The 11,009-nt window shown below is 40.9% G+C and overlaps 1 protein-coding gene across 1 annotated transcript; it reads left to right on the forward strand.

The window, feature by feature from the left end:
- The first annotated feature begins 5,631 nt into the window (after positions 1–5,631).
- Positions 5,632–9,735, forward strand: LOC135483824 (uncharacterized). Its single transcript, XM_064764874.1, has 2 exons — positions 5,632–5,798; positions 8,511–9,735. Exon 2 carries the CDS (start codon positions 8,568–8,570, stop codon positions 9,408–9,410), a length of 843 nt encoding a protein of 280 aa, XP_064620944.1. The 5' UTR covers positions 5,632–5,798; positions 8,511–8,567; the 3' UTR covers positions 9,411–9,735.
- Positions 9,736–11,009: the final 1,274 nt, after the last annotated feature.

Below are 11,009 nucleotides of genomic sequence, written 5' to 3' on the forward strand. Positions count from 1 at the left end.
ACTCTCCCGATCTATCAGCATACTGCAACATCTAAACCGTCAATATGGAAGACTTTTAACCACTATCCATTTCACTTGTCTCATAAGATGTCTGAAGATGAATAGAATATGCGATTGGATCAGAAATATCGCTAGTGAATCGATTCATCGGAAGACAAACTCAGAAATATTTGTGTGTAATCGATTTTGGAACAAAACATCTTTTAATGAGGTAAAGCGAGGCTTTTTGCAATGATTTGTTCTCGAGTACGCCGGTTTAAAGGTAGAGAATGCCACCCTGGGAAATCAGTGATGGTGACCAAGATGTGTGCCTTTGTTGTGAGACAAGTTGGAGTTGCATGTACAACTTTTTCATTTACATTCAATATTGACCATCATGCCCTCAAGGAATCATAAAGGCGATGGTCCAGGGCGTTCACCCAGCGATCCCCACAGCTTTGTCGTCCTTTATGCTCCTTATGGCCACGAAATACATTTCATAGTATGGTAGCGAGTACCTTTTACTTTAGTAAATTACAACACGATAGACATATTGACTAGACGTCGCGTGCGAAACACACTTGACATTTGATCCTTCAGCTAGAATGGCGACAAAGCCAATCAGTTTGAAAAACCTCTACCATTACCTTGTCGCATGACTTGGAAGCAATAAATGTAATAAGTTGACCACCACAGTCTAAGGGGCACTCTTTTTATTAGCATACATTATTATACACGAGTCAAGGTGTCGTAGGGAAGCCCAGGGGAATGTGACAAAATATGTTCGTTACCTGTCAAAAACCATACCCTTAACCATAAAGAAGTCCTCATGCCTCAAGCAATTATCAACGCATTCTATACGTGACGAAAATTACCTTTAAAAAGCGTAGGAGTCGTCTTGTTGATCGAAGGAGAATGCATTGTCTTCTAGATGATGTACATGTAGTTTGCTGCCCCTGAACAAAAAAGGTATTGGAAATGCCTTATACATGTACATCACTATCTGTTAGTAACTCCGATAATTCCTTCAACATGTTCTTTTTAACGCTTCGCCGCCTAACCAAATGCTTCGCAATTCAACCTTGGTCATGGCCACGCAATCGAACTATCTGAGGATATGATATGATATGTCTGAGAAAAGTACCATCATTAGGGGCGGTCATCTTGTCAATGACTTTAAGAGAAATTGTATGCTACACATGTCCTGGGCTTGATTGGTCCGTGGCACCATGGATAAATCAATTCGTCATTTGGAGTAAGTTAGTGGCCTAATATCAGATTAATTCGCCGTGTGTTTCAATTTAGCTTAGAGTAACCGGGCTGGTTACGCTAAGAATTTAGCCATGACGAGAATACATACGTGTAGTGTCGGTCATACCGGCAGGGGAGTAATGGACAATGTTTTGACATTTGGATCATTTGTAATGGCATACCACGTACAATATACCTGTTCATTCACCAGCAGGCGAAAATGTTTAGTCGACCTGAATAATTTGACATCCCATGGGATGGAAAGGGGCGAAGAAACTGAGACCATTCACTTCTTTTAAACCCCCAAATCACCAATTGAGGCGACCGTTTTTCTGGTCGTGATCAGAGAATCATTGAATTCATGAAGAACATAAGTCATAGTCGACCGACGTCCGTCCGGTTTCGCACCGTGACAATTGAGAGCTTCAGGTGCCAAAGTTACCGAATACCTGATATTTCCTCCTTGACACTGGAGTGATTCCTTGAAATTATGTAACATGCCCCTTTGTTATATTCTAGTTGACACTGGAGTCATTCCCTGACAATTCGTAACATGCATATTTTTCATGCTATTCTACTTGACATTTGAGTCATTACTTGACATTACGTAGCATGTCCCCAGTTGTCTCAACCAGGTCGCCTCTAATGTCAAATCTATCAGGCTCTCATTACAAACATTCTTACAGATTTAATCTACCGTTCTTGTGCGCCCGATAATCAGTCGCCGGATAACTAAAAGGTGAGATCAGCGAATCGATCTCACTGCTTACAGTCTGTAACGTGGCGAAATAATCTCAATCTGTAGCCGATCAAATTACGCCGTGTTTTCTTCATGGTCGACTGGTCTATTGAACATCCCGATGGCGAGAACCAATTTGATATTTCATTACTGTGTCAACCCCAGCCGTCAGAGACAAGCTGCTACAAGCGGTCCCTCCTCCGCTTATCAAATCTAACAAGAATATTCTGCTGCTAGAGCTGTAACATAATCGGTAGCAGTGTTAGATAATATACATTTTTTTTCTATTTTGATTAAGAAATATAATTTGCCTAATTGGTATCCACGGTTGAATTTCGTTGAAAATAAAAAGATTGTCTCGTCAGCGTATTGATACACGTATCAAATATAACGCGTAGACTTTTTTTACGAACATGATACATGATTGTGTAGAGTTTTGCGGAACATTGCACTTCATAATTGCCTCGCGCTATGAATAAAAAGGAAATGATTGCTTACATTCTGTCATGTTCGCATGCCCCGTGCGATTCAAGAAAAATCGCGTTTACAATTGCGATTGCGTCATACATCGTACATGCAACGGTGCGATATGACACCTAAATTTCGTCATATTTCAGGGAATTAAAAAAAAAATTCATGGAGGGTTTCTCTGAGACCTAGGACCTGAGAATGCGGTGGTAAAACTTAGTCCTCTTAATAAATGTTTCAAATCTGAATTTCTTTGTGTATTGCAGGAGACAAATCTGCCACGATTCATTATCTTCTACTGTTGGAATGAACCTCATGGGCTCCAACTGTTCTCATTCCGCTATGTCTTCTGGCTATTCCCTAATACTCTTGATTTCAGGTGAGAAAACAAGACTTTGATAAGACCAAACGAACGGTAGGCTCAAGGCCACATCGGACATATACTTTATCTCTTCAGCTGATGAAGAAACAGACAACCAGACAACCAATCAAGCACATCTCCAATTTTGAAATGTAGTTCAGAAACTTTTGAGTTCTTGCAAAATTCGTAATTCTTACCGAAGCAAGAATCTTTTTGTGCAGCTTGATGTTTCCGAACCACTTTTCATGATGAACATTAGCACAAATGAGTTTCCTGAGAGGCACTTTTTTCAGATTATGTGGCATAATCTGAGAAAGTTGTTGGCCCATCGATTTTTTTCCAAAAGGTTAAATTGGTGATAGAGGTGTGCATTTACGTTCTAAATTTCCTTTGTAGGATGATGTTCGCAAAATAAAGCAGAGGCAGCAAGATGAACGAGACTACGTTTGGTACAATTTCCGATGACGTCAACGCCACTGCAACCGGAAATGGAGTGGAACCGGTCTTCAGTCGATATAGCTGGACGGAGTTCTGTAAAATACACGCACCACTTGCAATATACGTCGACCAATGGGTGACGCCCATTTGGTACTTCATTGGAATATTTGGAAATATCTGTTCAGCGAAGGTGTGGATGGAGAAACGAATGTGCCATAACAATTCATCAGCAGTTTACCTAGTTGCGCTGTCAATATCTGACCTACTGGCGTTACTGTTGCACATTGTGCAGGAACTACAGTACGCTTGGGGCGTGAATACCTTGCATCATCCCGTGGTTTGTGAGGCATATTTCCTGATATACTTAGCACCGCAATACCTATCACCGCTTCTAGTTTTAGGATTCACAGTCGAGCGATGGATTGCTATATGTCACCCTTTTTCCCGGGAAAGATTCTGCACGGCAGCACGGGCCAAAAAAGTAGTTTTTGTCATGATTCTGTCCACAATGGCGTTAGGGAGTATTCAGGGGTACTTCTGGGTTTACGACACAAGTATGAACGCTTGTACAGTGAGGAGGGATCTTAACAATGGTGAAGGTTCCTTATATTCAATTTGGACATGGATAGTTGAAATGTTGATATTCGGTGTAGTGCCCCTCGTGGTCCTTCTCTTCAATATCTTAGTCATTTTAGAGATAAGAAAAATAACTAAGATGGCGCGGATTGTTGGTCCGGACAGCGGGTCCGGCAAAAGTGCCGCCAGTACCATGATGTTATTGGCCGTTTCCTTTTACCTAATATTCACGGTGCTACCTACTACCATAGTGTTCGTGTTGGAGAGTACAATACCATCTGGGAATGATACACTCACTGACGATCAGATACGAGTAGACCCGACCTGGCAGGCTTTCATCATGTACGTTACATCAAGGAAAATCATTGATGAAATATGCCTTTCACATTTCGCATGTAATATCTTTTTGTATTGTGTCACCGGGAAACTATTTCGGAAAGCACTCGTTGATGACGTCAGACAAATGTGCCTTTCTGATGAGGCAAAGACAAACTACGCTGAGGTGAATGGGGGCACAGTGGGTAGGACCACAATGATGACCAAGGTGTAAGATTTTAGGGAGAGATCACATTAATAGTCGTTGTACCAAAATTAAAACTAGACGCTGTCGTCGAAGGCGAAAGAGAGATAAGATGAGGTTCCATGCAGTCAATGCATGGCTGTGATAACACTTTTCTACATACTTTGAGTTAGTTTTGCATATGTCGTTGTTGATTGGACATAAAGTAATATTAAAGTACATGTAAGCAAGGCTAGTTTTGTGACTATCAGAGTTATAAAAATGGTATTAAGTGAAGAAGCATTAGTAACAATCTTTGACATTGACAACGGGGCCTCTGCAATGTCTGCATCGTGAATTTATCTGTTCCAATGTTTTCATTGGACCTGGGCCATCAAAAATGTCATTATCATGCCTTTCAGTGACGTAGTTGCCCTTTTCGTATGGCTTACTGACAGCTTAATTATTGTTACTCTAGCATTGTATCAAAACGATCAAAAGTACACGGTAAAAGTAGCATACGCCGGTGTAGAAGTTTAAAATGTCCTAGGATAAAATGTCCGGGAACAAAGGATTCTATTATGCGCTGAGCTATTGACGGTCATTGCCTCTATAGAACCATATGCCATAATCTGTCAGAATACAATAGGCCCGGACACTTTTTCCAGGGGGGACACTTTTTACTTTTACACCGGGTTCTATTTGTCATTGAAGCAGAACAATTTGTTTCCGTGTTGTGCCGAATTGATAACACATATACGTTTTCTGAATTACTAACTCGCTTCGATGCTCATCCTTCACAATAACTGCATGCTTTGATTGTATCAAAGTCTGGTCTACATTTGTATCATACTATCAAATAAAGAATTAAAGATTTTGATTAAGACGTTGTTAGGCATACAGTGAAATATGGTGACCCGGGTCATCAGTTCTGCCGTAACCGACAGCTCTAGATAAGGGCTGATGGAACCTTCGATTTGTGAGAGTAGAATGATTCACTTTCTCTATTGGCACATCGGGGAACTTTGTGTGAATGCTGAAGATTCATAGAGAGACAGCAGAACAATCCTGAATCTAGACTCGTCAGACAAGGAGAAGCGTTTGTCCGACTTTCCTTCTTTCAAGATGTTGAAGATAAATGTTGGTGTGCTATAAACACCAAAGTTGGCGGAAATTGCGCTGGATACTGGACATGTTGTTTCGACAGAGTTAACTCACATGCCCCACCACAACTCATGAGCTCCGGCGGAGGGACTTAGTCTGTGGTTGGACACATCCTTTGACGAAACAGATTTAGTCTGTAACGTTGGTGGTAGGGGCAGTGCAAGTCATTACTTTGCCGACACTTCCTTCAAGTGGTAATTGTGTTGCTTGTTATTTTGCTGTCAGTCAATTTTACAACCATGAGGTGATTAATGGAACAGCAATGACATGAACTATCAAGAAGATACCTTTCTATGATGGGGATGTATTCAAGTTAGTTTCAGGTAGGTTGGTGACAGTATTGCTTGTGATAACGTGACGTTTTTCGTTTAGCTACGATATTGTTATAGCGTAGTTTTGTGGAAGTTTTGTACTATGGCCATAAGGAACCACCCAAGTCCCTTGAAGATGCTATGTGAAATCTCAACATACAAGTGAATGTGCATTCGTTGGAATTCTCTCGAGAATACTGTTTATGTTATCTCGAAAAATGGGTACTACAGAGTGCAGTCGAGTCTGTCTTCGCCTCTAAGATAACGAGGATCTGCTGATATTCATGCGCCAGCTAAACGACTTATCAGTAAGAATAGCGGACATCTCATGACAAGGAAGTGTCAGATGATTTGTTTCGTCTGTTTCTTGTTTAAAAAAACCTGTCGGTTTTAAGGATATCTACAACGGTTGATGAGAAACTACCGATTGTAGCTCAATAGCAATCTATCTTGACTTGTGATAATTCTACCCAGGAACAACAACAGATATCATCTACCTTCTAAATGTTTTGGCAACAAGAATTCGTATACCGCGTCAGTCTTGACACTACACACATACCAGTTATACCAATAGCTTTCTACCAGTGACAAACACCTTTATAACATACAAGTATTTCATGGAGTTGATTCTATATTCTCATAATGCTAGCGAGCAAAGAATATTGAAATACTATAGCTTTAGAAGTATGATGTTTTATGGACTTGGGCCCCCAACCTGCGCACTCAAGTCATAGTATATAGCTTCTTTGTCGTTCTGTGTGCCAGAATTATGATTGGTTTTATATCATGTTGCAACCCACTTAGTTCTTTTTTGTCAAGCCAATGGATATCAGCAGTAAAGCGGAGTACATCAGTGTATATCTCATGTGTTCGCTCTTTGGTACGCAACGTAAACAGACGGCCTAAGCAACAACATCACTCATGTGTGTATCAAATCAACACTTATGCCGATAATCTTTTTTTAAAATATATTTTTGATTATGAATCTTTGAATTTGCGATCAAGGTTCACGCCATTCATCATTTCATCAGGAGACACTTTTGTCACTACACAAGTATTTCGTCGATCTCTACATAGGGCAATGTTTCGCCGAAGACCATATCTACATACTTAATAAGAAGGATTAAGAAATCTTTGAACCAAGCTAGTACAGAATTAAAGGCTTGCACATTTAACAAGCTTTGCTAAACCTGATCACCCCACCAGGCAATACACGTTTTATTGATAGTCGTAACTACTGGAACATTGTGCGAAACGAGTCGGAATTGTAATAATGTTTGCATGGTAGAAAACCATATGGAATACTGTTTGACCCATGCTATTAAAGTTTTGATATTTGGCGACAGTGCCTTGGAAATACATGTACATGTACCATAAACAAATACTTTGTATGCCCGTCTACAGTGTGTCCCAGTAACAAAAATAGTCATTCTTTCAACTCATACGATGGACATGTCATCGGTACACCTTAACCATTAATTTCAAGATAAGTGTGATATTTTGTGAATAGGGGAGAAGGATCTCATCTCTTAAAGGTTAATTTAAAAACACAATTTCAGTGTCAGCACAACTTGTACCAATGATCCTTTCCATCAGTAAATTGACATCAGTCTTCGTGATGAGTTTTTGCAGCAAAGTAATTTATCTGATTTGCCTCAGCGAAACGCCAGTGGCTAAAGCTAAATCTACATAGATTCCAACTGGTTAATCCAGTATCAAAATAGCTTTGCATTGGTCTAAATTTGATCATAAAAAAGGCAAACAAAGTTTCATATACTCCCATCAACATATTTACTAAGCGATATGAAAGGCCAACACGACTTATCTGCGTCATAAGTTTTTCTTTGAAAAGCTCTATGAGGTACATGTCCCTGTGGTAAATTTCCGGCCCTTATTTGATCTGACCAGATTATGCGATTTATTGCTCGTGTTTTTACTAATCATTGTAAATGTGTCATTGCATGAAAATGTGTTCATATGACATTATATTCACTACTATATATGTACATGAAGTACTATGATACAGCATGTCATACCGGTATTCCTTTTTCCTTACTAAATTCAATACCATTTTATCATCATGGTTACAAAATTATAAATCAATAGGGAAGAGGCCAAATTTTTCATTCTTGGGGGACGTGCAGTGTGATAACACGTTATCAATGGCAACACTTAGAACTGAATAATGGATTCCGTCGAAAATAGTTTGCTGGTACAGTCGCATCAAGGGATTCGACAACAACAACTCGTCTGGATCCAGATAGTGTTTTCGAAGATCTTTCATCGAATGGTTTACAATTAGTGTGGGTGGAATTAACAGCGGTTGGTGCTTCCTTTCGCACCGTGGGAATTGATGGCTGGATGCTTGGAGGTTGAAACGTGATTAGAACACTGACATCCTCCCCGCCAGTCTGACTGAACCGTCGCAATAGATACGCTCTTCAGCAGTTCATTTCCACAAGGATTGAAACAAGGCAGTTTTAATTACATCCACGGCATTTTGTGATTAGTAATGTAGTGCTCTTATACTGATGGAAACTGCCTTGTTAATCGTACACATTGGTTTTGATCTGGATAGAATCACCGGCATATCTCTTACCAACGAAAATAATGGTGGGACAAAAAGCAGTTTTGAAGTGATAGCGAACGCGATGGGCAAACGCTCTCGTTGAATGGGTCTTTACATTGTGTTACCCTACGTCACGTTTCTCTTTATATTTTTAGATCTGTCCATTTGGAGATGTCGACAAGATACCAGAGTACTGAACAATCAATACCAAGATGAACGGGCCGTCGTTTACCACGAACACGATCCTACGGGATCCCTTCCTCATCAAGCACCTGAACGAGAACCAATTTCGAGAAAACCTCCACAAAGGCTTTCTACAATTCACATTTCTGATTAAACAGGTCTATGGTCCGTTTACACCGGAACCTGTTTCAGAAGAGGAAGAGGAGGAAGAAGAACTGCCACCCAAACGCAAACTTAAACGTCTTTCAAAGGCCTGGGTTTCTCAAAGTAACGCGAGCAAGAGAACATCCAGCAGTATATCATTAAAGGAGAAACACTGGAAGGCGATGCTACTACTAAAATACAAAGGTGCTGATAGTAAGGGGAAGAAGGACAAACTTAAGGATGCAAAGAACTCGACAAAGGGTGCAAAAGGTCCGGTTAAACTACCAAGTATCAAGAAATCAAAACCTGAGGATGCAGCGGACAAGCAACGCGTTCGATACGTGTTTCGGTATTCGGAATCGTTGGATCGGTTCAAGCAGCAGAAATACGAGGATGTACTGCTCTCAATGGGTGTCAACCCAAACTCGGTTGATATTTCAAAAATAGACTTTACGGCAATTGATGACCCGGCGCTTTTGGAAGTCAATCTTGATTGGTGCAGAGTAGGAACTTTCGTTGAGGATGCTGCGCGCCCCGTGACATCATACCAATCACAGTACGGTGACGTCGCCGAGGCGGATAAGTTTTCGGTACTTTTCGGACAATCTCGGGCACCTTCGCGGAAAAGTGTCATCAGCCTTGTGAGCGAGAGGAGTAACTTGGGTCTAGAGACGCCTGTCAGGCAAGTGGGTTGCGTCCCACGTTTACCACCTATCGGAGAGAAGTAATATTTCTGCCTGAAGGGACGTTATCCGCCGAGCAAAATCTTTCTGAAAGTCCATATCATTTTTAGGGCTCTGGTCTAATAGCCCCTCTAACTGTTCACGCCATCTGAGGACTATTCTCATGAACATATCAGGCGGCGATGTGTGTAAGTGAAATATTATGTCTCAATCATAAAAAAACTCCTTGAATATTTTGACAATCGTGTCGTGCTAGCTAGTTATTAATTTTCGCCACGTCCGTGCCCGCACCTGAGACCTTTTTCGTGCATGTTATTTGTAGAGCACAGTTTATCTGCACCATTTTTTGGAGTATTTGTTATGAAATAGATTTCCTGAATAAAGATCTTTTTAAAGCTTTTTTAAAATGCCTAGCTAAAATGTCAAGACGGAGCTATGACAATTGCAAAAGACCGGACGGCACAGCTTCCACGAGTAATGCCAACAGCAATGTGTGGAACCACGGCGGATGGACAAGAGAAAGACATAGTCCCAACCTAAATCTATGTTTTGGGATACTAACCAGCTGGAAGAGTCAAATCAGTGCCCTCAGGTTAGAGAGAGGTATCCCAACCTGTAAGCTATATCATCATCCCACTTGAATTAGAAGACAAGCCAGGTCACATCCAAAAGCCCAGGCTTGGAATAAAAACCAAATGAAAGAGGCAAATCAATATCTTTTAACGGGAGAGAGGTACCCCAAAATTGTCGACCATCGGCATCAGACTGGGTCTTAGAAAGACAAGTTTACATTCAAAAGCTCTGGCTTTAAATGATAACCAGGTATAAGAGTCAAATCAATGTTGTCTCGGGGCTATAGATCAGGTACCCCCACTATATCATCATCGTTATTGGGTATAAGAAAGACAAACTAAAATCCGAAGTCTATTAACTGGGATGATAACAAGCTGTTTAGCATTCGCAGCGCCATCTCCTAAAAAACCCATTTGACAACGTTGTGCGAATGTCCGGCGACGAATTCACAATCTACTAAAGTTAATCAACTATCATCATCAGATTGGTCATGAAAGACAGTGTCACTTCCTTAGTCTACGGTATGAAATGAAAACAAGCAGCTGGAAGAGTCAATAATCAATGTTGTCGATTAGTGCCGCCAACAAGTCCACTATCATCAGCAGATGACAAATCTCACGCTTGGAATAATAACCAACTGGAAGAGTCAAACCAATATTGTCCTAGAAGGGAGAGGTCACAAACCTGTCAACATTCATCATCGGACTTAGTCTGAAAATGACAAAGTCACAACGTCGACCGATGGCTTGGGAAGGGTAACCAGCTGATAGAGTCAAATCAGTGTTGTCAAAGCGGAGAGATGTGACCAAACTACTCAACTATCATCATGCGACTTGGTCTGAGGAAGACAAATTCACATCGTCGACCTACGGGTTGGAATGATAACAAGCTCTCACAGTCAATGGGTGATAGAGTTACATTCCCTCAACTTTACTAATCAACTATCATCATTAAGCATGGTCTGAGAGACTAAGTTTAATGCTGAGCGATCGCAGCGTCATCTCCTGTGGAACTCATTTCACAACAACTTTGTGCGAATGGCCGTTTTGACCGGCGACGAACTGACTAAGA

The sequence above is a fragment of the Lineus longissimus genome, chromosome 2 (assembly GCF_910592395.1).
Source record: "Lineus longissimus chromosome 2, tnLinLong1.2, whole genome shotgun sequence".
In the NCBI taxonomy this organism is placed as follows: Eukaryota; Metazoa; Nemertea; class Pilidiophora; order Heteronemertea; family Lineidae; genus Lineus; species Lineus longissimus.

Coding starts and splice junctions, on each gene's coding strand:
- LOC135483824 (XM_064764874.1), top strand. CDS start 8,568: ATGAACGGGCCGTCGTTTACCACGAACACGATCCTACGGGATCCCTTC.